General features: G+C 55.6%; 1 protein-coding gene across 1 annotated transcript; it reads right to left on the reverse strand.

The window, feature by feature from the left end:
- Positions 1–17: 17 nt before the first annotated feature.
- Positions 18–27,180, reverse strand: WDR90 (WD repeat domain 90). The gene is made up of 43 exons (XM_068699651.1): positions 27,089–27,180; positions 26,382–26,473; positions 26,117–26,293; positions 25,440–25,578; positions 25,016–25,186; positions 23,934–24,057; positions 23,153–23,220; positions 22,439–22,548; positions 21,668–21,874; positions 21,286–21,348; positions 20,917–20,985; positions 20,287–20,397; positions 20,032–20,177; positions 19,674–19,731; positions 18,312–18,430; positions 17,958–18,119; positions 17,615–17,730; positions 16,455–16,571; positions 15,675–15,910; positions 15,079–15,218; positions 14,447–14,577; positions 13,924–14,054; positions 13,638–13,799; positions 12,893–13,021; positions 12,199–12,332; positions 12,082–12,119; positions 11,465–11,584; positions 10,863–11,042; positions 9,956–10,056; positions 8,914–9,016; positions 8,314–8,435; positions 7,788–7,947; positions 6,638–6,828; positions 6,192–6,360; positions 5,752–5,863; positions 5,044–5,215; positions 4,281–4,403; positions 3,904–4,084; positions 3,675–3,805; positions 2,580–2,723; positions 1,278–1,397; positions 628–712; positions 18–511 (listed from the first exon to the last, which is right to left on the reverse strand). The coding sequence occupies exons 1-43, from the start codon at positions 27,102–27,104 to the stop codon at positions 354–356; spliced, it is 5,538 nt and encodes a 1,845-aa protein (XP_068555752.1). The 5' UTR covers positions 27,105–27,180; the 3' UTR covers positions 18–353.
- Positions 27,181–27,265: the final 85 nt, after the last annotated feature.

Here is a 27,265-nt window from a genome sequence, read left to right on the forward strand (position 1 = left end):
CGTGAGGCCGAGCGGGCTGAGGTGGCGCGGAGGTGGTTTATTGTGAAAGGAAAAGTGACAAATAAAGGCGAAACCGCCCCAAAACGCAGCGCGGGGGGCTCATGGGGTGGAGATGGGGCCGGTACCGGGCCCCATATGGCCACCGGTGGCCCTAAGCGAGACCAGGGGACGGGGTTGTCCCTCATGGTGGTTGTCTCCTGTCACGGTTGTCCCTCATGGTTGTCCCTTGTCACGGTTGTCCCTCAGCAACCGCTGAGGTCCCATCATGGATGTCTCTTGTCACGGTTGTCCCTCATGGGACATGTCCCTTGTCACGGTTGTCCCTCATGGTTGTCCCTCGTCACTGTTGTCCCTCAGCCGCCCCCCAGGTCCCAGACGAGCAGGGCGCTGTGCGAGGCCGTGAGCAGGCGGCGGCCGGCGGGGGCGAAGCGGCAGAGGTGGACGGCGTCATCATGGCCCCCGTAGTCCTGCGGGGTGCCCGCGGGGCAGGGCTGCAGGCGGAGGAGGCGCTCTGTGGGGACAGGAGGGGGTCACAGCAGGCAGGGGACACCCCCCTTGGCTGAGGGGACAGGGACAACAAGCAGGGAACGGGGGGGATGCTGCTAAGGGGCATCCTCCGCTACTCACCGCTGAAGCCAACGGCCATGAAGCGAGCTGCCGGGGACAGGCTCAGCGAGGTGGCGAAGTAGGGCAAGGAGATCTTCTCGACGACCTGCGCTCCAGCAAGAGAAGCACAGCAACGCCTCAGGGACGGGCAGGGACAGAACAGTGCTCAAGGGACATCTTTAGGAGGGTGCGGGGCTCCTGCTCAACGGGGAGGCTCGCAGATACACGGCCTCTCTCAAAAAGCTGCCAAAGGCACTTCCACTTTCCAGGAGACACAATTCAGAGACCTTTAGTGGTCCTGGAAGCAACCGCCCTCTCCTCCAAAAGCAGCAGCAGCGAGTGGCAGCCAGCCCAGAGGCAGGGACAGGGCCCTGGAGCTGCTTGCCCCAACCCACCTCACACCCTCAGGGTTGGATTTATTCACAGCGCTCCTCTCTGCGCCCTGCTTAGCAGGAGGGGAGGCTGCTCTGGGGCTGATATTTGGGTTAAGAGGGGGTCCTGCTGTCCCCTCGTGGATATAGGGGCTCATCCCCAAGCCCCCAGCTTGGCCTGTGGGTCTCGTGAGGGAGAAGGGCAGCGCTGCCTCCCCTCCATCTCATCCAACACGGCCACACAACAGCAGAGCAGTGCCTATGTTGCCCTGGCACGGCACATGGGGGTGCCAGAAGTACCTGTTTCTTGTGCAGGCTGTAAAACAAGGCTTCCTTCTGCATCCCAAAGCCAACGTAGACCAGGGTACCGTGCTCCCAAGGGCAGAAAGCAGCCAGGCTGGGTGGGAGGCTGCTGAGACCCTGGTAGGGGAAACCAAAAGGAACAACAGTGAGGCCAACACAACGGGGAGCAAAGGAGAGCACAGAGGGACAGGGACAGCAGCCCTCGGGCTGCAGCTGTACGAGCACTGGGAAATTCTTGCGGTGGAGGCTGTTTCCTCCTCCTTGCGTCGCCGTCTCAGCCGTGCTCACTTCAAAGAAGCAAGGAGCAACCCCACACTGCCATGGAAACCTGCAGCAGGCTGGTTACTGCCACAGAAGCGGGACGCACTGGGGTCAGCGGGCTGAATTTCCACCAGGGCATTATTCCTGCGTGGGTGTGGAGGTGGGACTGGGTCATGGATTGGTTTCAGAGCAAGCAAATAGGGCCCAGAAGATAGATATTTAGCACTGGATGCAAGGTCAGTCCTTCCCACATCCACTGTGGGGAGACCTCTGACAGCCCAGCTGGTGTTTGGGGCTGAGGCATGAGCACTCGTCCCCCAAAAAGACCCAGCTTCCTTCTGCAGGCTGATATCACGTGCGCTGGAGGTTGTTTCATGTCCAGTACAGACACTGCACTGGGACACAGATGTCCTGCTGCCCAAATCCCACAGCTGCTCTGCAGCCAAAGCATTCTGCACAGCATCACAGGCACTCAGGGCTGGAGCAGGTGTGTTTGGCTCTGTTAGCAGGCACCGGGCTTCTGGCTCAGGATATTCACGCTTGTTGGGAACATCAGTCAGCAGCATGCTCAGAATTAGGTCTCTCTTCTGTGCTGACTGTGCCGACTCCTGGCTGCGCTCTGTTTTGCATAGCACAGGAGTATCAGCTCTTCGCAAAAGCATCTTTTTTTTGTCTCCTCGTGCTTAGTGTCAGTACTTCCCAGGGGTTAGGCAGTGCCAAATGGTTCACGGGGCCTGTCTACACCCTCGAAGGTGCATTAGCAAGTTCTCCCAGCAGCAGAGAACCCAGGAAGATGACTTTGCTAAGCACACTCACTGTCGGCACCTGTCCCACTCAGAGGCATCCCTCCCCTCCGGGGTGGCTGAAACCAAAAACTTTACAACACCTGTAACACACATCAGACTGTGCTGACAGTCTCACATGAATTCGGAGGGGATTAGGATGCCTCACACCCTGTTTACAGACGGGGAGAGTGCTGAAGGGACGGGGCTGCACGGTGCCAAGGTGGGGACAGGAGCTGGCAAGCGCCGTGCTCACCTCCGGGCTGGCAGGAGCAGGGAAGCTGAGCCAGTCGAGGAGCTCACACTTGTCCTTCAGCCAGTCGGAGGCCCAGACGCTGACCCGACGGTCGGAGCTGGTGGCCAGCCAGAGCTCACCTCCTTCCACCCCAAACTCGTGGTACTACAGAAGATAAAAGCAACGTTACGACTCCTGCAGCACTGGAGCTTCACAGAAAGCCGCCAGCAAGAAGTAGCAGAGGGCAGGAGTTCATGGGAACACAGGGGATTAACGCCGGGATTAACCTCCGGGATTCTCTCATTTGAGCAGTGCTTAAAGGCATTTATCACAATAAAATAGGACAAGGAAGCGGTGTTTCCAGAGCCAGCAGCGTGCCCTGGGCTGAGCACCCCGGCAGAAGAGGAGCGAGCGGCTGGCCTGAGAGACAGATTTCTGGACATCCTCTGCACCTGCACATCTCCCAGGGGACTGCATGCAGGTACGTCTTCTAACCACATCCTTCACCTAAAACTTATAATTACCAGGAAAAGCAGCTTTGCAGCCCAGATTTTAAAGGCAAAATTATTCTCATCTCAGGAAGTTGCACAAAGGGAAAAAAAAAGGCTCTCCATGAAGAGAAAGACGAAGGAGATGCTAAAAACATCCCGCTGTTGCACATCCGAGACTTCCAGCTTCACAGAGGAGCTGTACAAAGAGCCAGCTACGTGCACAAGGTCAGGCTGCAAAGAAGTGAAGCGGGGAAATCAGCCTGAGGCTGTTATCGGGGGCATGGGCCACATGCAGGGGTCTGAATGCTCCCAGCTCCAGCTGCTCTGTGCGGGCACACATCACATCTGTGCACGGGGTGTCGACAAAAACCACCAAAGGTCCCCCCCACAGGCACAGACTGGCTCAGGATTGCCCCTGCAGTGCTTGTGGCTTCTCCCTGGTGAAGTTATCCCTAGAAAAACCTAACAGAACTTACCGGGGGTTACTGGGGGTGGTGGGCACAAAGAGGAAAGAGAAGGGCCGACCGACCCAGCCGTGCTGCTGCCCCTCCTCATGGCTGTGCAGTGCCACACGGGGGACTTGCTCCCGCACAGCAGCAAGCAGAGAGGGGAAGGAAGGTCCCACCTGCTTCCTGGTGCACTGCAGGACAGTGATCGGGGAGCCCTTGTGGTCAGCGAGGACACGGATGGTCATTCCTGTGCGAGGGCTGCTGACAGCCACGAGCCCGTCCTTGCCCCCCGATAAGATCATTTCTCCTGCGGCCAGAGGAGGGAAGGGAATGAGACACGTCTTGTAGGAGACTTCACTGCTCCCCAAAGCAGCATCTCCCCCCTGTTACAGCAAGGAACCTCACCGTCTGTGGAGTAGGCGATCGCCGTCAGCGCAGTGGCATGGGGGTGCATTTTCAGCTCCATCTCTGTCCTGGAAATGCTGAACACACGCATGGTGCCATCGCTGTACCCTGCCACCACGTGCTGGCTCTCAGCTTCCCATGCAACGATGGAATGAGGCTTCCAGGCCAGGCACTGGCAGCTCTGGAAAAGAAACCAGGGCAGAGACCTGATGACAGGGAAACAGTGGGACCGTACACAGTAAACGCACTGAAAGCTCCACCTGCAGGTATTTCTCCAGCTTTAGGCTGCTCCACGAGGACACAGCAGCCCTTGCAATGCCAGGCGGTGACTGTGCCCTCTACCAAGACGAAAAGATCGATGCGCCACAAACCATTACCTGGTTCAGCACTTGAAACTGTACCACCAGCTCCATGCTGCCCAGGGACCAGATCCTCACGCTGCCGTCCTCCCCACACGTGGCACAGTGAGTCTCATCGGGACTGAAGGACACTTCGTTCACCTGCAGCACGAAAGGAGATGGGAAACAGGGGCCCTAAAAACGCTGCAGCCTAAAGCACATCTGCTCCTCTCATCCCCCAGGACTCCTCTCACAGGAAAGACCAGGCGAGAAGCCCCAGACATAAAGGTAGGAGAGTGGCTTTATTTTTGTGCTATAAAGAAATCTTGGGCTGACAACGAGGCTTGCAACGGAAAGCAGCAAACCTAACCACAAAGCTGGAACCAGGCACTCTGCAGTAAAGGTCTAAGTACAACACCTTCCCTTCTACCATCTGAAACCTTTTTTCTGTAGCACAGAAGCACACCAAAGCAACAGCAGAGTTCAAAAGTCATCCTTTGTACCCTTTTTTTTTTTTTAATTTATTTCAGGCAAAGCAAACTTTCTGCAGTATGGGTGTCCAGCTCACCAACAGCCTGCTTCCAGCAGTTGCAGCACTCAGCATTGACTCTGGAGCTGCCTTCTTGCACAGCAGCAGAATGACCTGCAGTTACTCACAGGCTGAGGCCATCAAAAAACTAAGGTTAGAGCAGCTGAGCTCGGGTTTCTTGACGTTTGCCTGCCTGGTGCAGTTATCCCTAGGCTCCTCTGTGGTGTCCCTCTGTGACCCCTCTCATGGCCACCCCTTCCCTGCCCCTCGAACCTTGTTCTTGTGGCCGCTGATCAGCCGGATGCTCGTGCTCTCCGCCCAGTTGATGTACCAGAGCGTTCCCGCTGTGGTGCCCACGATTCCCATTTCTAACGAGTCATCGAAGGCTGAACTGGTGATCGTCCCATCGAGGGTAATCTCGTGTTCTAGCATGACCGAGCGAGATCTGGAGGAAAGGAGGATCCAAGAGGGACCAGCTCAGCTGCTGGAGCAGACGCTGCCTCCTCTCAGTGCAATTTTCTAATAAGCCCAGGCGTGGCTTTGCATCTCAATTGTTCAGCGAGGGGCTCCTGCACTGAAACCATCGAGTATAGGAAAGAAAGAAAATAAAGGGATGCAGTAGCACGAGCAGAAACAAAAGCGATATATTTTCACTCATTCTTTTAAAGAATTTTTAAAATTTAGATTATAAAGAATATCAAATTTCTCCACGTTGCTGACACAAACTTCGGACATCCATTTCCAGCAGGAGAATCCAGGAAAAAGATCCAGGCAGAAAGAATCAGCAGCGCCGGGATGGAGAGGAAAAACTGAGGGTGAAGAGCACCGAGAGCAGCACGGCCGCGGGCAGAGCTGACGTGTCCCTGAGAAGCCACCTCTCAGCCAGGTCCTGGAGCTGCCAGGCGAGGAGGAGAGCCCCTCAGGGGCACGGCACGAGGTGGGTGCGAGCAGAGCAGGGGTGTTTGTGCCACGACCTCCTACCTGGCCTCGGGACCTTTCAGCCTCAGCTCCCGCACGGCCGCCACCGCCCAGAGGCGGATGCGCTTCGTGTTGCTGCCGCTCAGCAGCCTGCTGCGCCGGCACAGCAGCACCCCTGGGGGAGAAAGGGGCACCCATGAGTAACCCCCCTCTGCTCTCAGCCCTCACCCCGGGCGTGCTCCCGGGGGCCAGGCCATCGTTTCATCCCAGCAGGGCAGCGTGGGTCTAACACAGCCCAACACGCAGCATTTTGACAGACTAGGGCTGTTTTTGCTTCTACAAACGCGGGCAGCAGACCCATTGGCACCCCCCACGGCTCATATCCACATCGGGTTTCTGAGCAGAGCTGAAATCGGAGGCCTCTGAGCTCATTGCTGCTCATTGCCAAAATTCCCATAAAATTTATTACAGCCCTGACGGACGCCTGGGGCATTTGCACCCACCGATCTCGCCGTCATCGGCCTCCCACGTCATGAAGCAGCGATTGGTCTCCGTGTCCCACACGCAGACCTGGCCCGAGTTGGTCCCACAGTAGAGGAGGGTGTCGGCACCGTAACAGAGGGAGGTCAGCTCCACCGGCCCCAAAACAGCTGGCGCAGGGGCCCGATGAACCTGCCAGGACACAGAAAACAGGAAGGTCACAGAGAGCACGGAGCTTACCTGCAAGGAAAAAACCAAAACAACTCCCACCCTCACTTAATTCTGTTGCTGCATCAAATACAACTGAAAGCTGCTCATGGGCAGCCAACATCACACTCTCGCTAAGAGAAATCATCAGCTCTGGCAGAACTGTGGGGGCAGAGCCTCCGTCTCACTTGCTAGGGCTTGGAGAAGACGTCAGAGATAATGAACGTCAAGTTCAAAAGAAAAAAAAAAAAAAGAGATTTACCTTGAGATTGATGTCAGCCCCCCGCTGCTCCAACAGCCAAAACGTCACCGCTCCTGTCCCCACACAGGCCATTTCTCGGTGAGAAAAAGGACTAAAAGCCACCTCGTGGACTGGCTCCGAGATACAAGTTGACGACAGGAGCTCGTAAGTGTAGGCATTCCACAGAGCAATGGTTTGGTCGTTGTAGTCCCCTAGGTAGAACATGAAAGCAGTAGGAGGGAATTCTGCAGCCTCTGCCTTTCTTCACAGAGGTCATGAGCACACACTGCACACTCGTGTCAACTTTGTCCCCCCGTTATCCAGTTGTTCAAAGACAGCTCGGGCTGCAGCCAACGTTCAGACCAGCTGATGGCTGCTGTGGTGGGGAACTGAGCACGCAGAGCTGGCTTTCTGCTGTTTCTGCATCCTGGGTGGCTGCAGAAGACACCGGCCGTGGTGATGGCAAGCATCCCCAGCTCCCAGGCAGCCAGGAGAGCAGCTGCCTCATCGGCCTTGTCCAGACCCCACAGCTCAGAGCACACTTTCAGCTTTTTCCTTCTCCGCAGCCCAGGAAGGAGCTGGAGAAGGGCTCCTCTCCCACGCTGCTCCGTGAGAGCACAAAGCTCTCTTTCTCTTTAGCAAAGCTTGCTGCTTTTTTTTTTTTTTTTCCAAGGGCAGACTCACCAGCCCAGAGCAAATGTGTTGCCTGCTCCACAGGTCCTCTCTTGCAAAAACAAGAACTTACTAATTGCATATTTGTCCTTTAAATGTCCCCTGCCTAAACAAAACAGACAGCTTGAGCGTCCATCATGTGCTGGCATCGCCGCCTGGCAGGAGGCTCCCAGTTTGAAGCCTGGCTACTTCTGTGCAATTCCAGCTAAGCAACAATAAGAAGTCCAGAAGAAAGCATTTCCCTTTGGATACTATATATAGCAACTGCAAACTATTTACACAGCCTGAGCAAGCACTAGTCAGCTGGGAGAAGAAAGCTGCAACTTCAAGAAAAACAAGCTCACTGGGCAATGAGAAGGAACTGAACTGGAGCTGGGGCAAGTTCATGCCTGTGGCTGGGACACAGGGCAGACCCACGAGCCTGGTGCACAGCTCACGGGTACCACTTACAGCACCCTCCTCCCATGAGCTGGCTGTTCCTGGGTGCAGGCAAACTCACCTAGGGTAGCAAGGAACCTGTCGTCCCGAGAGTACGCCATGGCTTGCACTTGTGTCTTGTGGTGGAACAGACTCGTTGTGCAGACCCCATCCTGGATGTTCCAGATGCAGATTTGACAATGGGACTCTCCATTCCTCCTTCCCGAGGCAGAGGCGAGAACCTAACAGAACAAAATGTTGTCATAGAGACCTTGGTAAGTAATTAGAGAACATTTCATTAGTCTTAGGAACTATTAGACCCAAATTAAAGTCATGCAGCTGGCAAATGGAAAATTCTGCAAGAACGACTGTCACTTGGCAGGAGGAGGGAGTGGTGGCAGGGAGCAGCCTTCACAGTCAAGCTGAGCCAGCCCAAGGAATAGCCAGGCTCAGAACCCACTGATTTTATTTCCATAACCCCAGGTCTCTGCGCAGCACTCAGAAGGAGGAACAGGCAACTGGGATTTTAGCCGGTGACATTCCTTTAGCCCAAAGTGACACAGGAAGAAAAAAACACACAGTCCTGGGCAAGCAGAAGCCTCTCCTACCTGGGCGTCGTGGCTGACAGCGAGTGTAGAGATCTCCTCTGTGTGGCCAAGCCAATGATTCTGCAGCCCCGAGTGCAGGTCCTCAACCACGATGACGCAGCCGCAGGTGTAGGCAAAGAAGCCTAGCAGAGAATGAGGAGATGGGATGGTTTCCTGTAAAGGCTTCACCCGCCGTAACTCACATCACAGTGCAGGAAGACTATTTTTTTTCAGTGATACGTAAAAGCTGACCCTGGTACATGGCCTCTGCAGCATCCTTCCCATCGGGCTGAGGATGGAGTAAGACAAATCTCACTTCCCCTGCCCTGAGCAAAGCAAAGCTGATGGGCATCACTCCAGCTTGGAGAAAGGAGGTGAGATGGACCTTGGGACAGCCCTTCCTCCTCTTCTATCCACTCAGCAACAGAAGCCTGGGACTGCCTGTATCAACTAATCATCACCAGCAGCACAGAAGGGTTACTGGGTTTTACAAACACAGAGCAGCGCTATGCTAAAGCAAAGATCCTCACCCAACAGCTAGACCTGACTTGGGCTCAGCGTGTGCCTGCAGACAGCGAGGGCTCACAGCCCTCCCACCCCTCCTCAGCCCTCCCCGTGTACCTGTGTCCGGGTTCCACACCATGTTCCCTCTGCCGTTCCCATTGTAGCCGATCACTGCTTTCAGCTTCAAGAGCTCGTTGCCAGCTGGAGGAGATACGAAACTCTGCAAGAAAAACAGACATGGGCTTAAATTAAGCTCTGGGAGGATGGTCTGGGCAGGTACAGTCAAGACCCATATAAGAAAAGCACACGTGCAAGCACACACACACATAACTCACACACACAACGCTCACAGGTTCATGCCAATGCTCAAAGTTCAAGTCCAACACATCAAGGGATCAATGAGAAAGCGCACGCTTACGCGTACAAAAGAGAAACCGCAGCAACAAAACCAGGCACGGATGCTTTGAGATGGGACACAAAACAGGCTGGCAGCAACTGCCCATCAGATGAGCAGCTGCTAATCCTGCTGGGCAAGAGCTCAACGGGTTTTGCTGACTCGGTGATGTGGATGTTGGAGCAGGAAGACAACGAGGGAAAAAGCGCTGCCAGGTGGGGGGACAGGAGAGAGAACTGATGGTGCAAGCTGAACGTAGCTTTTCTCCCACCACTGTGAGCAGCAGAGCTTAGGGAAAGGTTGAGTTAAGTTTCTGTTTTATTATTGCTCTGTTTATTAACAGAGAGCTGTGCCTGAACTACCTTCACTACACTCGATGGATTGCCTTCCCCAGCCTGCTTTGCCAACGCATCTGCTCACAAATATGTGTGCGTGATGAATCACTCCATTGCTCACTCGTCTTTCACTTTCAATAGCACATGCCATTTCCATTGCCTTTGAATAAAAATTTATGCAGATTTGCTGAACAGAAAAAGAATGGAGAATAACTCACTTTTTGCTAGTCTGGAAAGAGCTGCGTGTGGAGGAGAAAGGCGGACTCATGTTAAGGGTTTCAAATTGGACATCAGGCCCGGGGGTGCATTTCACAAATTGCTTTTGTCCAAAGAACCAAAAAATGGAAACAGTTTTGAAAAGCCACCTACCCCAGCCCCAAAATGCCGGTTCTTCACCTGCCCAGGTAACCAGCACCGGCACAAATCTCACCTGGGGGAGCGCCGATGCCTTAAAGCGAGGAGTGAAATGCCGGTAGGAATCTGGGCGGACGCTGCATTGGGACTGGGGGCTTTTGGTCTCCTTTCTGGGTTCTGCCACACAAAGAAGAAGACGGTGCCTATGTGACGCTGCTCAGGGAACGCTTTGGGATCAGCAGCTATGCTGTGGCTTGCTGTCTGTTCACACGCTACGTGTGCATACACACAAGCACATGGGAGAGGCAACAAGCAGACCGCAGAGTCACTCGCACGTGCTCCTACGTGACCAAGTGACCGGCTGTACGAAAAGCGCCAGCTTTCCAGGAGCAAAAGAAGAAAATCCATCTCCCCAATCAGCCCACTCAGCCGTGCTCCAAACAGCCTAAAGGCATCCACGCTGTGCGTTCTGGGCATCGCTGCGAAAGCATAAGCCACGCTGCTAGAAAGAGCTCTCGAACCGGAGTAGCAGAGGCACATTTTTAGGTTGAAGCTTTCCAACAAACCCTGCCTGGGGCTGAGCGCTGGCAGCTGCGTGCTGCTGGCTGCTCGCCACAAACTGCTGCAGCTTCGAGGCTGTGCATCTATTAATAGAGACATCGGGAGCTTTAATTTCAGCACGGTTCAATAGAATGTGCTACTTAGAGATGATATTGGCTACAAGCTGAAGAGGGGCTTCTGCCTTGCCTAGAAGCAGCAGCAGGGAAAGAGACAGAAAAACGAGTGGTCCTGGGGACCAGGAGGAGCCCCCCTTGACTCTTCCTGCACGCACCCAGCCTGGCTGGCCACTGCTGTGCTGAGCGCTGCCTGGGGCCTGCCTGCACCATATTTATAGCGATCTGTATTTTTCAAGAACAGCCCAAGCTGCCACGCAGGCCTGCACACGCTGTGCCCCACAGAAGATGGGACCAGCCCTCATTTACCACGTGCTGACTGTCCGGGAGACCTCGAGCTCTCCCTCCTCACTTTGGGCCTCACGACGAGCTCCTCGCTCCTGCCCGGTTCCACCACGAGGACCGAGGTGTCTTTGTCTCCATTCGCCACCAGCCTGCTGCTGCCTGGCAAACAGGCTTCCTCCTCTTTGTCCGACTCGGAGAAAATACCTAAAGAATAAAAACAAAGCAGTGGAAGGACAGAACCAGCTGCGTCCTTCAGGACCGCTTCTTGCGAGAGCAAGCCTTTGATTTTTGGCAGTGTCATTCTCTTGCTGTGTGTAACAGCCCATCAGGTAGGGTGGAGGGCAAAGCAGACGTTTCCTGCTGGTTATGTCCAACAAGGTGTTTACCACAGCCTTCACGAAGCTGTGCCAGCAGCGTAGCGTACGGAGCAGAGCAGAGGGTGAAGCAGTGCTGCACCCCAACACCTCTGGCTGGATTTGACCAAGTTAGGAGAAGGAAAGTGCAGACTGGTCTGTCAGTCCGCAGAAAGGGGATGAGGGGCACAGACAGGATGCTGGTGAACTAGGCAAGGAGTTAGTCCTAAAACAAGCTCAACTTCACCCTCTCCTATAATCGATTCCTCTTACTTTGACATCCTGCTAGGTGGACAGAGCTGACATCCAGACACGGTGGGGAGGACAACAACGGAAGAGGAATTGTCTGACGAGGTATATCAGAGGCATCCTTCAGCTTTTCAGAGCTCTTTTCTGTGAAAAGAAAACATTTTGCGTAACTCCCTTCCTCACTTAAATCCCTTCATCCTCCCAGGGTGACTGATGGCGATGCCTCCAAGCTCATTCTCCAGCTTCCTCCCAGGCAGGAGGAGCCACCTCTCCACCTCTCCGCTGCCATTCAAGAAAAGGAGGGACAGACAGAGAGGGGAAACGGTGAGGCCAGGGAGCAAGACAGAAGAGATGGAGTCAGGAGGCAAGGAAAGACAGAAGGCAAAAGCTGAACAAGCCACCAGGAAACCCAGAGCTGCCCTGCTCAGAACGTCCCCTCCTTGGCAGACCCCCACTGAGAGGTGCCAATTAACCGGAGACTGCCAATGGGGCTCATTAGCTGGTTAGCCCCTGCTGTCTGACTACCCCCCTGAGGGAAGGAACCAAAAATCCACAGCCCAACCCCAACCCCGTGCCATGAACAGCAGCTCTGGAAGAGCTGCAGCCCACAGCAACTCAGGGGAGGGAGCAAACTCACTCACCTGCTCCTGGCAGCGGAGAAGACTCGGAGGAACGAGCCCTGGGAAGGCAACAAGCCCGGTGTTACACCGCGAGGGGATGGAGGGGAGGGGAGGCAGGGGAGGCAACGCTGCACTTACAGGGCTGGGGGAGACCTCTCCGCAGGCAGAGCCATGAAATCCCAGAGGAAGATGGCATCTCCGACGCTGATGACGTGCCGCTGGTCTGGGGTGAAAGCCACCTGGCGCACCGGCTCCGAGTGGCCGATGTACACCTGGGAGAGAGCACGTCCTGAGCTCCATCACGCGCCTGGCCGGCAGGACTCCGGGCTGCACGCTGGGGTTCCTGGACACCCAGGGAAGGAAGCTGCTGTCTACGCTCCCCAGCAGAGGCTCAGCACAGAGGCCAGCACCACACCTGCAGTGCTCAAAGCTATGTTTGGGCTTAAATGCGCTGATCTGGAGAAACGAGCAGGAGCTGAAAGCCCCCAAGCTCTCATCCCAGCTCTCAACACCTCTGAAACCCTGAGCAAGCCGTTTCCTTCTGTGCATGGCTCTGTGCCTAGCAGAGAGGTTACAGCTACCTCTGTCCTTTGCACAGGCTCTCGCTAGGTGCAGTGCTTGGACAGCCCCAGCCTGCACTCGGTGCATGGCCCTACCACCTTAGACATGGGAACAGGGCTGTGTTCCTCAGCTGCTGGGCAAACCGGGACTGGGGACAATGAGCCAAGCCACCCAGAGGCCACCTGCTACTTTCTTCTCCAGGGATTGAGAAATGCTTTATTTGACAGGTCAGGGCAACGCCAAGCCGCTTCCCTCCCCGTGTGTGCGGTACCTGGAAGTTGATATCGAAGCGCATCTGATAGTCCCACACTTTGATAACCTTGTCGCCAGCAGTGAGCAGGTACCTGGCATCCTTGCTGAGTGCCAAGGAAGAGCAGGACACCTTGTGCACAGGAGACACCTGAGGACAAGACACAGCACCAGCAGCATTAACCGAGCCAGCTCTCGTTATCAGCAAGTTAAACACCGCCTGAGGAACAAGAAGCCTCAGGTCTGTTGGATGGAGATGAGAGGAATCCTTTTGGCCTCTGGTGAAGTTTAAAACAGGAGACAGAGATGCCCAACATCCCCAAGAAAGCGGTGTGCTAGTTTCCTAGTCCTTCTCCAGGAGCGTGAGGACCACAGAACCACTGAACATACCATGATCCAGACAGATCCACTATGACACAGCCCAATCTCAAAACTCAGGTTGGCCATTTGGGTATTTCACCCGCTCTCCCATGAGACAGGTAACTAGTCCCACAGCACCAGCCCACTGCAGTGCAGAGACAGGTTCACGTCCTTATGGTTCAGCAAGAAGGCAAGAGCGAGACAAGGAAGCCAAGAAGAAGACAAGAGAGGCAAGGAAAACAAGGACAAGCTCAGGCTCACCATGAGCATGACCACACCAGGATAGCTACATGCACGCCACTCATGCTCTTCTTGGAAGCCTGTGAACTCCAGCATGAGCTCTTGTCTCATTTAGCTGCCCAAAGCAACACAAAGTGTCAAAGCACGTGAATTTCATAACGCCCTACCTCTCGCACCAGTCGTCCCGTTTTTGCATCAAGCACAAGGATTTTATTGGAAGACGTGGACACCAGGAGCTCGCCTCGCGGCACAGGAGCAAAGCAGACTCTCACTGCAGTGTCCAAGGCTGTGCTGTTCAACTCGAGGATGCTGATGTCCACCCTCAGCAGCTGTGAAAAGAGGAGCTACTGAAAAACCACCCTGGAGAAGCCTCAGGGGTTGCTCATCTCATCCAGTCTGGAGGAATTTCCTCCCCTGCCCACCCCCGGGGAAGGTGGGGACCCCGCTGGGTACCTCATCGAGCGAGGAGGCCTCCATCACGGTCACGACGTACTTGGAGGGCCCCACGAAGGCCAGGAGACGGCTGTCCCCGCTGACAGACAAAGCATCCGGGCCGCTCCCAGCATCCCGGGCCACCACGTTACCTGAGGGCCACAGCAAGAGAGGGGTGAGAGGAGCCAAGATCACGCCGCAGGCAGCTCGCTCCGTGACGGTGCTGCTGCCTGCAGCTCCTCCTGCCTCTGCATCAGCCTTGGGTTAACGCTCTGGCCTGAGAAAGGAGCAACCTCTGTCGTGGAAGAAGCTACTGTATCTGCAAAATCCACACCACACAGTAAACCACCTCAAAGGCAAGGTCTAGAGACGTGGCTCTCAGCCTGACTGAACGTGTGGTGCTTTCAAGGAGTGGAGCAAGCAATAAAATTGATTTTGCTGTTTGTTTTTTAACGTTACAAGAAGCTTTAACTAGGAACTATAGAAGTCAGCTGCAGCCTGCACATCTGAACCTTGCATGAAACCCACAACTCCAAAGTCTTACCCAGGACTCTCAAGACATGGCTTTTTGGCACCACAGAGCTGTAAAGAGCCAGAGTTCCCTGCAAACAGGAGCTGAACATGAAGTTGCCATCTGGAGAAAAAGTCAGTCCAGTGATCACAGTGCGGTGCTGCCTGCAAGGAGGCAGAAAACATGAAAAGCGTGGAGAAGAGCCACAAAAAAAAAAGTAGCAACAATGGGAACAGAGTGAAGGACCCAGGAGAACAAAACAACCAGGGACAAGCACCACGTTCACACCTCCAGCAGAAGAACCAGCACTCCGAGTTTTTGGAAAAAGCCAGTGCAGCACTCCAGCTGTCCCTGCACGGGACCAGCTCCCTCTCCCTTTGGAGCATCCTCCACTGCCCATGCCAAGTCTCACAAGAGCTCCCTGTTCAGCTGATCTCTAGGAGAGCCCCTTTCCTACTGTCAGCTGGGAAATCCCACCCCCCAAAGCCCTCCTAGCTTGCTGTGCCAAGGTTTTGAGTGGTGGAAGTCTAACGTGCAAAGGCTATCTCTGCTTGAAAGCCACTCAGCTGGGACGTGAGGACTCCAGCCCAAGGAAAGTACTTCTCCCACTGCACAGATATTGCTCTAGCTCCTGCACGGGTGCAACTCCCGCTGCAAACACTTACTTGTGCTCCACCAGCAGATCGGAGGCTGCCAAGCTGAAGGTCCTCACCATCCCACTGCCAAAGCCACAGGCAAGGATCCGCTGGGTAGGGTGAAAGGCCACAGCACACGGCATCTCATCTGCAGCCGTGAAGTCATACAGCTGCAGGGAAAGGACATAACACAGGCACGAAGCTGGGTGAAGCTGTACCCGGCAGCCACAAGGCAGCCTCAGACCTCCACCACGTGTCCTGCGAACAGAAATCTCACCCTTCCTGGTTGCTCCCAAAACCCAGTGAAGTGCTGGGTCTTCAGTCATTTAGATAAAGCCCCTGGGTGTTATGTTTTGTGTTAAAAGTAATATACACATGATGAAGGAAAAGAAAATACATCATCCCGTTTTGTTTAACACCACCTTCAGAGTCTAAGACCAAATAACGCATTAAGCAAAAACTCTCCCAACTCCAGACTTCAGAAGGATTCCTTGCCCCAGGCGCACCCCAAGCTTCAGGGAGAACATTTCAGGGCTCTTGAACTGTGGAACTTTGATAACTCAGCTAAAGAGAGACTGAAGAGACTATCAATAAATGAGATATCTAACGACTCGCATCTCACCCACCTGCTGCATGGACACGAGGTCCCAGACTCGGATGCTGTTATCCCGAGACACTGTTGCCATCTGCTTCCAAACTCCCTCCACCGCGAACGCCAGAATGGAGTCCTCGTGAGAGCGCATGAGGGTGCTGTAGTCCCGGGACTCTATATCCAGGTAGCCCAGGTTCCCAGCCGTGGTTGTGCACAAGACTTTGTGGCTGTCTGGACTGATGCAGACAGAAGTCACCGGCGCCTCGTGCTCTGGGGAAAGACACAGCAGTCAGCGCACAGCCCCGGGAAAGGAGCAGCAGCACTGGAGCACAGCCACAGATCCAAATTCATGTATGGGAAAGAAGTGCACACGGGAGTGAACATCCCGCACGACCTCAAGATTGAGTGCCTGCAGGTTTGAGTCCAGTGACAAATTAGTCTGTGCCCTTTCTGGAAGTCCCTGAGCTCGGCTGTTATGATGACTGTTTCAAATAGAGCGAAGAACCGCTTGACTTCTCCCCTAATTTTTCCACGGACAGATGAGCTGTAGGTACAAGGGCACAGAAATCAAGACGGACTGCCTGTTCTCACCCCGGCTCTCCTGCCTCTTGCCCAGGAGTTAGAAAAATGAACATGAATAAATTGTCATTGATGTAAAATACTCCCAAGACAGTCCTCTCTGAAGACAGCAGGCATGAAAAATGCCCTCATTCACGACAGTTACTTTTGGGGACATCAGAGCAGAGGTTTTGCTTCCCAGCAGCCAGCTGACGTAGGTGTGGAGTTCAGAAAGCCCAGCCCCAGCTCTACTCACCCGCCTCTAGGACAACAGCCGAGAAGTCCAGCGGCCACAGCCGCAGGTAGCCATCTTCTGAACCCGTGGCACAGAAGGCTGAGGAGATGCTGATACTGTTTATAGCGATCCCAGGGCCTGAAATCCCAAAAACACCACATTGTACACAGGCAGAAACACAGGAACTCAAGCTGAGGGTCCCCCCACCCAAGAGCTGGCTCCAACTTGCTCCAGCAGCCAGAAATCCCACTGCGAGTGGCTGCAGAGGCTGCCTCGGGTCCCAGCCACCTCTTCTTAGGATTCAGAAATTCACACTTCTGGTGTGAACGGGATCTCGTGGTAAGGGATGTCCTGGGTAAACTGTCTGAGACACAAAACTGTTTCATTCCTGTGCCTCAAATCCTCCCTGCGGGGTAGTGAGAAGTGGGAGAGAAGAACAAGTGAGGATAACACAACTACAGAAACTGGGAAAGTGACTGATTTTGAGATTCTGGTATGAAGTCTATCAGTCGAAGGACCGAAGACAGCCAGCACCGCCACCACGGAGACACCCAGGGACACGGTTTCATCTCCTCTTTGTTGTTTTCTCACCCACGAAGTGGGAACTGGAGTTACATGCTTCTCAAAGGGGCACGCTCGAGATTAATTAGCTCAATTTGCCGAAGCAAAACACGCACCAAGTTTTGAGATCGAGCAGTCACACTTGAAAGTGAATTCTTCCTGCTGTTAAAGTTAATGGACAAGCTGAAAGCTGAACTACTTCGTACACAGCATCAAAGCTTTCCCAAACACTTCATACGAGCTGAATAATGAAAAAATCCCCAAATTCATCTTTTCATTGATCTTCTCCGCTTTTTTTTTTTTTTTAAACATCTCTGCATTAAGATTCCCATCAGCAAATTAAGACCTTGTTTCATGCTTCTAAAAGCAGTGTTCCTCTGAAACTGCAATCAGCGTTTAAAATGCTGAAATTTGTTCTTAAAATGATACTTTGCTGTCCTAAGTACAACTATTTGCACTGCTTAAGGGGAAAATAGCCAGCGGTGACCTAATCAACCCCCAAATAATCCTTAGCAGGGGGTAAGCGGCTGGTTTAATTTACCAGGGGGTTGTTTGAATTCCCCTCTGCCCCGATGACATCCGAGCTACCCCATTACCTCTCCTCCCTGCCAGAGCCCTACCTGCCCCTCCGCCCTGCTGGTCCTGCTGCTGCGAGGGCAGGAGCCGCCGCGCGCTCCTGATGCAGACGTGCTTGTAGTCCACCTCCAAGACGTGGCCGCTCTTGCTGCAGACAAAGCTGAAAAGGAGAAAGACCCCCCCCAGGTCAACTGGGTGCCCGAGGTGCCTTCCCGTGAGCCGCCCCACAAATCTGCAGCCGGGACAGCACGTTGGAGCTTCCCATCTGATTTTCTGCCCCTTTGAAACGCCAAATAGAATAAGGAAAAGGCCAGAGAGCCTCAACAGAGCCCTGTCCCTGCAGGGTGGCTCAAGGATGGGCGAGGGGGGAGCCCAGCAGCCCCTTACAGCGTGCGGTCCTCCGGCTCCCGCTCGGCCGAGTGCCCCTCCTCGAAGGCCAGGTCGGTGAACTCGAGGGCATGGTACTCGCCCAGGTTGACGGGGCACGAGCGCAGCGCTCCGCTCCGCACCCGCCACAGCCGCACGTTGTCCCGGCCGCACGACACCATCCTGTCACACAAAACCACCTTGTCACGCAAAACGGGGCTAAGGGACGGCAGGGGACTCGTGCCAAAGGTGGGTGCTGACAGCGGGGGCCAAAAGCAGGAGCGGCACCAGAAGCCCCCTGCCCCTGCAGCGCCACGAGGCACCCCCAGCCGCGCCAGAACCGGGGCTGTCCGTTTTGGCTCCTTGGCACCCTACCTGGTGTCGTCAAAAAAAGCAATCTTCAAGGTCTGGATGTCCACACCCGTGTGCGCTTTGGCCAGCACGACCACGTCTCCGCCACAGGTCACCTGGGCAGTGTTCCACACCACCACCACCTGAAGGAAAAGGACAGCACGGCACCGGGCTGAAACACGGAAACCTTGGCAGCAAGGGGGATCCTCGTCCCAAACAGCTGCACGTCCTGGAGACTGCTCTGGGCACAAAGTACCGATAATGGAATTGAAGGAGTGAAGAAAACCCACAAAGTTCACATATGGAGGGTTAGGACTGTTCAAAGTGCTCAACAGTCTGGCTCCCAGTTACAGGTCCTGGGGCTGTGAGCCTGTAACTGTCTGGCAATGCCCCTGTGATCTTGGGGTGCACTCAGAGCTTCCCCTCACCTCGTGGGGTGCCCTCTGCAGGCCTTCTCTCCAAGCCCATCGGTCCTTGTGGTGGGGCACCCCCAAAGGAACGGGGATGATCAGCAAGGACAGGCGGGTGATTTAGCTCTCTGCTCTCAGAGCGGCGTTAGAAATGAACCCAGCACGGCCTCCGAGGCTAAGAACGACCGATGTGCCACCCCAAAAGTGCTCCTGGCCATCCCCATAGCCCCTCCCAGCCTGCTTCCAGCCCCCCGTGCCGCTTTCAGCGCATTGATTTCCCCTCTCCAGCTCCCACCCGGTTCGCAGAGCTCTGCCTCACGCTGTGAAAAAACTGGAGCAGTCCTGTGGCTGTTTGTTTTTTTCCTGCAGGCTGTAGGCAGTTAGTGATGGCACAGCTAATTGCTGGTAGTTGTCAATAAGGGATTACTGGATGAAAACAGTTGCACTGATCAAGTAAAACCCTGAGTCCCAAAAAACAATTTTATTTTTGACTACTATGTGTGGGATCTGCGTCATCCCCTAGCTACATCAGTGGGTGGCAGCTTCGGTGCCCAGCATCGCTTCCAGCACACGGTGCTGGGAGCCCTGAAGGGAAGGATTAAACCCCGCATCTGCCTGCTCGCCCCTGATGCTATAAAAAACGGGTTTTGGGCTCCAGTCGGTGCCAAATCTCCCATTTGAACTCCCATTCCTCCACTACGTGCTTGCAAGCCTTCCAGCTCGAAATGCCACACAAGCACGCGTCACCCTCAGCTGGGTGGGCTGGAACTGCTGCAGCGATGCCAGGCGATGCCGTGCATTAGGCTGCAGCGATCCCCAAAGGGCACAAGGAGAACTGTCCTGGCTGGGCTGGTGGCTGGGAGACAGCGAGCACACAGCAGTGGTTTGTCTGATCTGAGGGAAATCCTCTCCTGTCACTTGCTTGGCAGAGCAGAGAAAACGCAAAAAAAATAAATAGATAAGTTTTAGTTCTCACCGTTTTCCCATGCCCATCCTTTCCAACACCACAGAGAACGGCTCCGCTGTAGGAAAAGCTGCAAGAACAGGACACCAGGTGAGACGCAGCACCTCACACCCCAAACACATCTCAACAAGGAGACAGTAGGTCCCGAGGGATGAGCCCGGGAGCTGGCAGCACGTCAGCCGTGCTGGGCCAGCTGCCAGCAGGTCTCAGTGACAAGCACAGGCAGCTGAGGGAGAGCTGTAATTCACCCCTGCTTTATCACGCACTAATAGCACAGAAAAGCTGCCACGCTGCGACACCTGGCACGCCTGAACGCACCCCTGCGCACATCCCCTCCGCCCTCACGCACCTCCCCAGGGCTGAAACCTACCTCAGGGACAGGAGCACCTGCATGTGGGCTTTGAACATCGACAGGCAGCTGCCCCCGGGGAAGTCCCAGAGGCGCAGCAGGCTCAGGGGGCCAGCCTGTGCCGAAGCCAGCAAGGTGCTGCTCCCATTGAACGCCAGCGCCGACACCTGCAGGATGCAGCGGGTTGGAGAGCTGGGAGAGGAGCAGCAGGGAGGTGCCTGCACCTCGGGCACGGGCACAGCACGGCCGTACACCTTCATAAGGAGTTGTATCTACCTTGTCTGTGTGGCCGGTGAAGAATCTCTGCTCCCCGGTCTGAATCTGCAGGGTTACTATAACAGCGTGGCACGGGTACACCACCGCGGAGTTGTCCTTAGTCCACAGCGCCTGCAGGACCGAGACAAAAATAAGAGGGCTGATGAGATGGCACGGAGGTGACCCTGGGCTGCACCCAGAAAATTCTTAAATCCACAGGTTTGGAGATCTGCTGCCTGCGTGCAGCAGATCTATCTTGCAAAGGAAAACGAGGAGCCCCACTGACAGCCGAGTTAATTCAGCCGATTTACCATACAAATCATGTCTAAAACATGCACAGCCAATATATGGAAGAAAATGTTCTTGGCAGAGCCTCGAACTGGACGAACCAAAAAGACCCTTTCTTTATCATTAACAATCCAAAACGCTTCCCTGCTTGCAGAAGCCAGGAGATCTGAAAGGCCCCCTGATTTCTGATTCAGCACCGTAGCAATAGTTCCCATGCACAAACATGGGCTCGTGCCCGTTTGTTACAGAGCAATTCTCCCCAGCAAAAACGTACCAAAAGCGTGGCACTTGCCTGCCCTCCGCACCTCTGAAAAACCAACACGTGATTACAGATAAACTTGCAAAACTGCCCAAGTTACTGACACATTTGGTGCTGCCGCCTCCGAAGCCGATTATCTTTCTCAGCCTCAGGATTGGATCTGGTAAGAAACTCTGAAAAACAAGAGAGCAGAGTCACCCCGAGAGCAGGGCCAGCTCGCCAACTGCTCTGCCATAGCCCTCCACCCCCATTTACTGGTTCTCTCTAAAACAAACACAGCCTTGGTTTCTCCCCCAGTAAGCGGATGGCTTTTATTTAACATAGAAGTCAAATCCAGAAGAAAGGAAGGAGCTGGGATTTCCCAGCTTTGAGAAGTTCTCCCACTCCATCTAAGGGGGTTCCAGCCAGCCCCCTCCACGTCCCCAAAACACCCCAAAAGCAGGCTGCTGCTGCAGGATGGCTCCTGGTCTTACCCTGCAGTGAGCAGCTCTCCTGCTGGCCAGCACATCTGCTCCGGGGCCCTTCCTGGACGCATCCTGGGCAAATCATCAAACACACAACCAGCTTAATGTCAGTGCACCCAAACACAGGGTCCCTCTTTCAAGACGTGTAACACCCGAGAGGAAAGAACTGCCAGTCAGAAAAAATAATGCCAGCAGAAGTATCCTGTAGCATTAACCAAAACTCCAGCCTGAAGCTTGTGTTCCCTCTGCTGGGCTCAAAACCATCAGGCACAAGTGTCCCCATGCCACTTGCTCAAGCAAGCCTTCAGCAGCCCTGAAACCATCCCCAGGAGGTGTGGAAGGGCGCCGAGGGGGTCCCCACACTCGGCACAGCCGTGGGAGATGAGCCCACCTCCTCTGAGCCCCCACGGGTGGTGCGGGCAGCCCGCTCGCTCCTGCGGTGCGCGTACACGTGGATGCTGCCGTCGCTGACTGCCGGGCACTGCCCCGAGTCCTTCTCTGCCTCCTGGTCGCCAGCACGCACGGCTCTCAGAGGCCCTGGGGCTTCCAGGTGAACCTCGGGGATGCTTCTTGTAACTGCAGGACACCGGGGTGGCACCTGTAAAGGGCAGAGGCTCAGACACAGACCAGCCCTCCAGCCTTACACCCACTGCAGAGACAGGGAGACACCGGTGTCACTCCCGAGTGCTTTTCCCCTCTCCAGAAGCCCATCAAGAGCTTGAGAGCCTGAACACCAAGAGCTTGAGAGCCTGAACACCAGTGGGGAAGGTGCGATCACGGCGAGGGCAGCTGCCTGCAGGCACAGCAATCCCTACCCCAGTGCTGCTCTGCTCCCTGGGGACACCCCAGCAAGCTCTTTAGTCTCCAGTCCTCGTTTCCTATCTTCAATTTGAAGACAAAAGTACTCCACTGACACAGGGATAGATGTCTAGAGACCATGAAGCACTTGGCATTGATCCTGTCCCTGCTCTGTGCTACACCACACGGAACCACCGAGGCACTCGCTGCAGGGCTGTGCTCAACAGACCCTGCCCAGATCAGGCTGCGGAAGACAAAAAGCAGCTTCTACAGCCTGAATAAAGGAAATAAAGAGGAGATGTAGGGAAAAATCCACGTGAGGCAGGAAGGCAAAAGTCACACCCTCCCTCCAGGGCACACTTACAGCTCTGGGACTGGTGATCTGGTGGATGAGGGACAGTCGGTCACGGACGGCTTTGGTGAGTGTCACCGGCTGGGGCAGGTGGCAGACGGGGTCCTCCGAGGGTTGGCCACCTGGAGGACAAGAAGAAAGGGCTGGACTCTTTTGGAAAGCCTCTGGCCTGTTAGCTACCTGCTCCTGCACGAAGGAAACCAACAGCCACATCACTCAGCTCCTGCTGGAGCCTAGGAAGGTGTGGGGATGAACTGAGAAATCCCTGAGAGTCCCCTGATTGCACTCTGCCTGGAACATCTGTTACAACAGATACTGAACAGAAAACACGCTGCAGATTTGCTGCCTTCGGTTGGGAGGGAGAAGGGAAAGAACCCCAACCCCAGGAGACTGGGGGCTGTTTTCTCAATAGCTCTACAAGAGGAGTCCATGGAAAAGCTTGTATAAAGTTAACCATATTTCACAGCCAAGAAACATCTTTGCTCCAGCCACCTCCTAAAACTCCCCGGCACTTCCAAACAAGCGTGGGTGCTTCAGCTGACCCATGCCAGTTCTCAGGGTGAAACGCTGAGCCTCTCAGGTGCCTCTAAACCTCTGGGAGAAATTCTCCCAGCACGGATCCCACAAAGGGCTCTGGACAGACGGAGCCCCAGAGGCCAGCAGCACGCTGCTCGAGCAAACACCGGGGGCTGGCATGGCCTCAGCTGCTGCCCCCGGCATTCCCACCTGCTGCAGGACTGGAGCAGCTCTTCTGGATGGAGTCATACGGCAGCTGGGACCCTTCGGATGGGAACCTGAGCAAAATCAGAGGAAGACACCGTGTAACCAGGCCTCTGCACACACACACACACAGATCTTACGTGACACCTTACAGCCTGGCACAACAGCCTTTAACAAGGGCAGTTTAGCTGGCTGCCTCCTACAAGATTCCTCCTTTTGCCCCCTCATCCCCCAAGCAGTGAGGCACTGCAGCATCTCCCCACTCCAAACCACCCCGATCCTTTTCAAGGGTAAGCTCAGCACTGCCTGCTTTAGGCAACGCTGCTAAGCAGTGCCTGTAAGGAGCCGTGATTTATGACTGACACAGATCTCTGGTGAAAACCTCAGTGCAGACAGGAGCAGAGGCCGATCACAGCTCAGCAGCCACCGTGAGCACCCTTTAATTAGCCAGGGGTTGAAGCGCTCCTTTGGAACAGGATGCACGGAAGAAACATTTGAGTTCACCTGAGGCAGATCCAGCAAGAGACTGCTGAGAGAGAGGACTGGCGTTAACACCAACCTCAGGGAGCACCCTGGGGGCATTTTTCCTGCCCCAAAATATCAGCGATCAGCAATTTAGGGCAGACTTACTAACAACCTGTAAGTACCAGAGCCGTGGCAACCAAAACGTTTCGACTAGAGCCCCAGGTCTGTATAAATCTGTCATTCCTTAACTCTGTCACTCCTTAACCGTGCTCCCTGAAGAGAGGTGTGAAAGCTCTGGCGGTGCCACAAGCAGCGGGCGTACCTGATGTAGTCGTAGTGGTCGTGCCACTTCTCCCCCTTGGGCACAGGGAAGGCCATTTCCCGCGGCATGGGAGAGACGCCGTGGCCGGCCAGGTTGGCTTGTCGGGCCTCGGAGAAAGTCACACCTAGAGGCAGGAAGACAAGAAGATGAAATTCTCCAAGGCCTGTGGAGCTGGCCGAAATGAGGTGTTTCCAGTAGGACACACGGCTGCCCTCTTTGAGGACTTCAAAAAACAAAGATTGTAACTGCAGCAAGGTCTGTAACAAAGACACCTTCGTGTAGGAATATTCCTGAAACTCTCAACTTCCAAAGACAACACCTGGTATCCAGTTATGAGTCCCCCAGGCCCAAAATTCGCTTAGTTTTCTATTATTTTCCATAGTTTCATGTGATTTGTGCTAGGGCTCTGTTCTGATTTTCTTGTCTTGGTTCCTTGATGAGTTTGTAATTTCAAGAACGTTTTTGTGACATAAGAAATTCCAAGAGCCTCTTTCACGGCAGGCAGCATCTGTAAATTCTTTCAGCAGACCAGTAAGTTTGGGAAGGTTTCCGGCACAGAAAAAAGTTAGATACAAAGGTTTTAACTGAAGTAACTCTGTTACATTAAGCAGGTGAATTCAAAAAGCGTTGCAAGATTTCCAGATACCAGAGACAAAAACCACAGGCTCTTTGGACAGCTAAAAGCATGGGCCTAGGAGAAGCAAGCCTTGCTAACACCTTTTTTCCCCAGAAAAATTCTAACCTTGGTAAGATATTTAGCTTTTCTCGAATCCCTCATTTTTCCAGCTGGAAAACAAGATGACACTTTCCTCCAGAAAGGTCGTGAGCCTGCAGCTGGCAGTGCACATGGACCTGCTAACACCACACCTGGCGTTTTGTCCCTTCCCCTTCCTCTCACCACTGAAGTCAGCCTAGCTTTGATACAGACTCACTCCCATGCTCACGGGCTAAGAATTTAAACTGCCTGATCAGGGCTAATTGCCCTACAGCAATCGCATCTAAAGGCAGCTTTAAAAACTACGGGGCACATCAAGGCTTGGTTAAAATCACAGAGACACCACCCCTGAGTCTCAGCTCCTCACCTGGGTCAAACACCAAGTCGCTGGTGCAGACGTTTCTCACCAGCAGGTTGGAGCAGAGCTTGATGCTCTTCAGGTGGCTGTAGCGCCGGTTGAGGTACATGGAGAGGATGTCGTGGAGATCGAGCATCAGGCAGGTCCAGCGCACGTTAGCAGGGGCTGCCCCCACCAGATCTGGAGAAGAGACCAGAGAACTCATCTCACGGCTCACTGACACAGCACTGGGCTCTGGGACGGACAGACAGACAGACAGACAGCCTCGCTGCCCTGCGCCCACACACCCAGCCTGATGCTTCGCGAGGGGCTCCTGGCCAGGACACTGCACCCACACCACCGGGGTGCTCGCCCTCCTCGCGCCCATCCAGCTGGTTCCTGCGCTCACCATTCCCTTCGGCTGCGTCTCTCCAGCCCGACCCCAGCTCCTTACCTCGCCTGGAAGCCCTGGCTGTGCTCTCGTCCAGCGAGCCTTTGGCCGCTGCGCACACGAAGGGGAACTGGAGCCACGTGGCTGTGGATTTGAACTCCTTGAAGAGGTTGGAGAAGGAGATGCGCACCACCTGGTTCTCCTGAGAAGAGACATGGGCAGCGCTCGGTCACCCTGGTGGCTTTGGCTGGGACGTGCTGCAGAGTGGAGCATCCCCCGGGCACACAAGCTGTGTCCCCTGTCCCCTCCGAGGCTGAGAGGAGAAACCCAGAGGTGTCACAAGGACAGGAAAAGCCTCAGGCTGGGGTCCCCCACCTGTGATGCTGAGGACCAGCTGCACTCGAGCGCACCAAAGATCACAGAGGGGTTTGTGTTAGTGGGGACCGTGGTGCCCAGCTGGTCCCAACCATGGGCACGACCCCATCCACCCTTTTGCACCGCCAGGTTTGGGGCTCCCAGCTCCTCTGGGCAGCCTGCACCAGGACCTCACCACCCTCTGAGTTAACAATTCCCTCCCAACACCTCACTTAAATCTCCCCCTTTTACCTTAAAACCCTTCCCCTTCATCCTACACACAGCACCTACTGCTGAAGACCCCTCCCAGCTTTCCTACACCCCCCTGGAGGTGCCAGCTCCGGGGTTCCCATGCAGGATGGCACCGCCGGGCCGGGCTCACGCACCTGGGTGGCCACGTCCAGGTGCACCACGAAGTGCTTGCGGGGCAGGGGCCTGAAGAGCAGGTAGAGGTAGCGGCCCCGCAGCCCCAGCGACTGCGTCCCCGTGCGGGGCAGCTGCAGGTAGTTGCAGGCGGGGACGGAGCCCCGGATGCGGTACACGGTCCCCTTCAGCCTCTTGTCCTGCGGGAACCGGGGGAGTGGGTGCTGGGGGGGGAGCCCAGAGCTTACACCCAGGACAGGGGCTGTCCCCCCGGTGTCCCCCCGTTACCAGGCAGGCGGTGACGTCCCCCTCCTTGGCGGAGCGCTTCCACTCCTCCACGCGGAAATGCTTGAAGATGTTCAGGTAGGGGCTCTGCCATGCTGCGGGACGCGCTGCCTGGGCACCGGCACCGGGACAGGGACCCCCCCATACCGGGACCCCCCTTCTGCATCAAGACCTCCCCCCATACCGAGCCCCCTCCCCGCACCGTGACACCCCCCAGTACCGGGACGCCCCCTCCGTGCCAAAGTCCCCCATGCACACACCGGGACCCCCCCCCTCCCTGTACCGGCACACCCCCTTCCCAGACCGGAGCCCCCCGCCCCACCGGGACACCCCCGTCCCGAGCCCGCTCCCCGCCCCAGGACCGCCCCCGTACCGGGACGACCCCTCCCGCACCGGGACCTCCCTCTCCCTGCACCGGGACACCCCCTGCGTACCGGAGGCCCCCCCCACGCACTCACCGTGACACCCCCATACCGGCATCCCCCCCTCCAACACCGGAGCCCCCCCACCCCACCCCACCCCACCCCACCGGGACACCCCCCCGTACCGTGACACCCCCGTTACCGAGCCCCCCCCCGCACCGTGACGTTCCCCCCCCGCTTACCGGAACACCCCCTCCGTGCCGGAGCCCCCCCGGCACACAGCGGGCCACCCCCTCACCGTGCCCCCTCCCATACCGGTCCCGGTTCCCGGTGCCCCCCCCCCCTTACCCGCTGCCGCCGCCATCACGCGCGCCCCCGGCTCAACCGTCCCGCGCGCCCGCCGCCAATCCGCGCGCTCCCATTGGCCACGCCCCCCTTGACCACGCCCCCTTGACCACGCCCCCACCCAACAACCCCGCCCATTGGCCACGCCTCTTGTTAGCCACGCCCCCTCCTCGGCCACGC

Source organism: Anas acuta, chromosome 15, assembly GCF_963932015.1.
Source record: "Anas acuta chromosome 15, bAnaAcu1.1, whole genome shotgun sequence".
Taxonomy (NCBI): Eukaryota; Metazoa; Chordata; class Aves; order Anseriformes; family Anatidae; genus Anas; species Anas acuta.

Bases quoted from the DNA above. Each gene is read 5' to 3' on its own strand.
- WDR90 (XM_068699651.1), bottom strand. The intron at 14,055-14,446 runs GTAAGACTTTGG...TGTGGCCCTCAG, and splicing joins CCATGTCTTGAGAGTCCTGG to GTAACGTGGTGGCCCGGGAT. The intron at 12,120-12,198 runs GTAAGTGCAGCG...TTGCCTTCCCAG, and splicing joins GAGAGGTCTCCCCCAGCCCT to GGCTCGTTCCTCCGAGTCTT.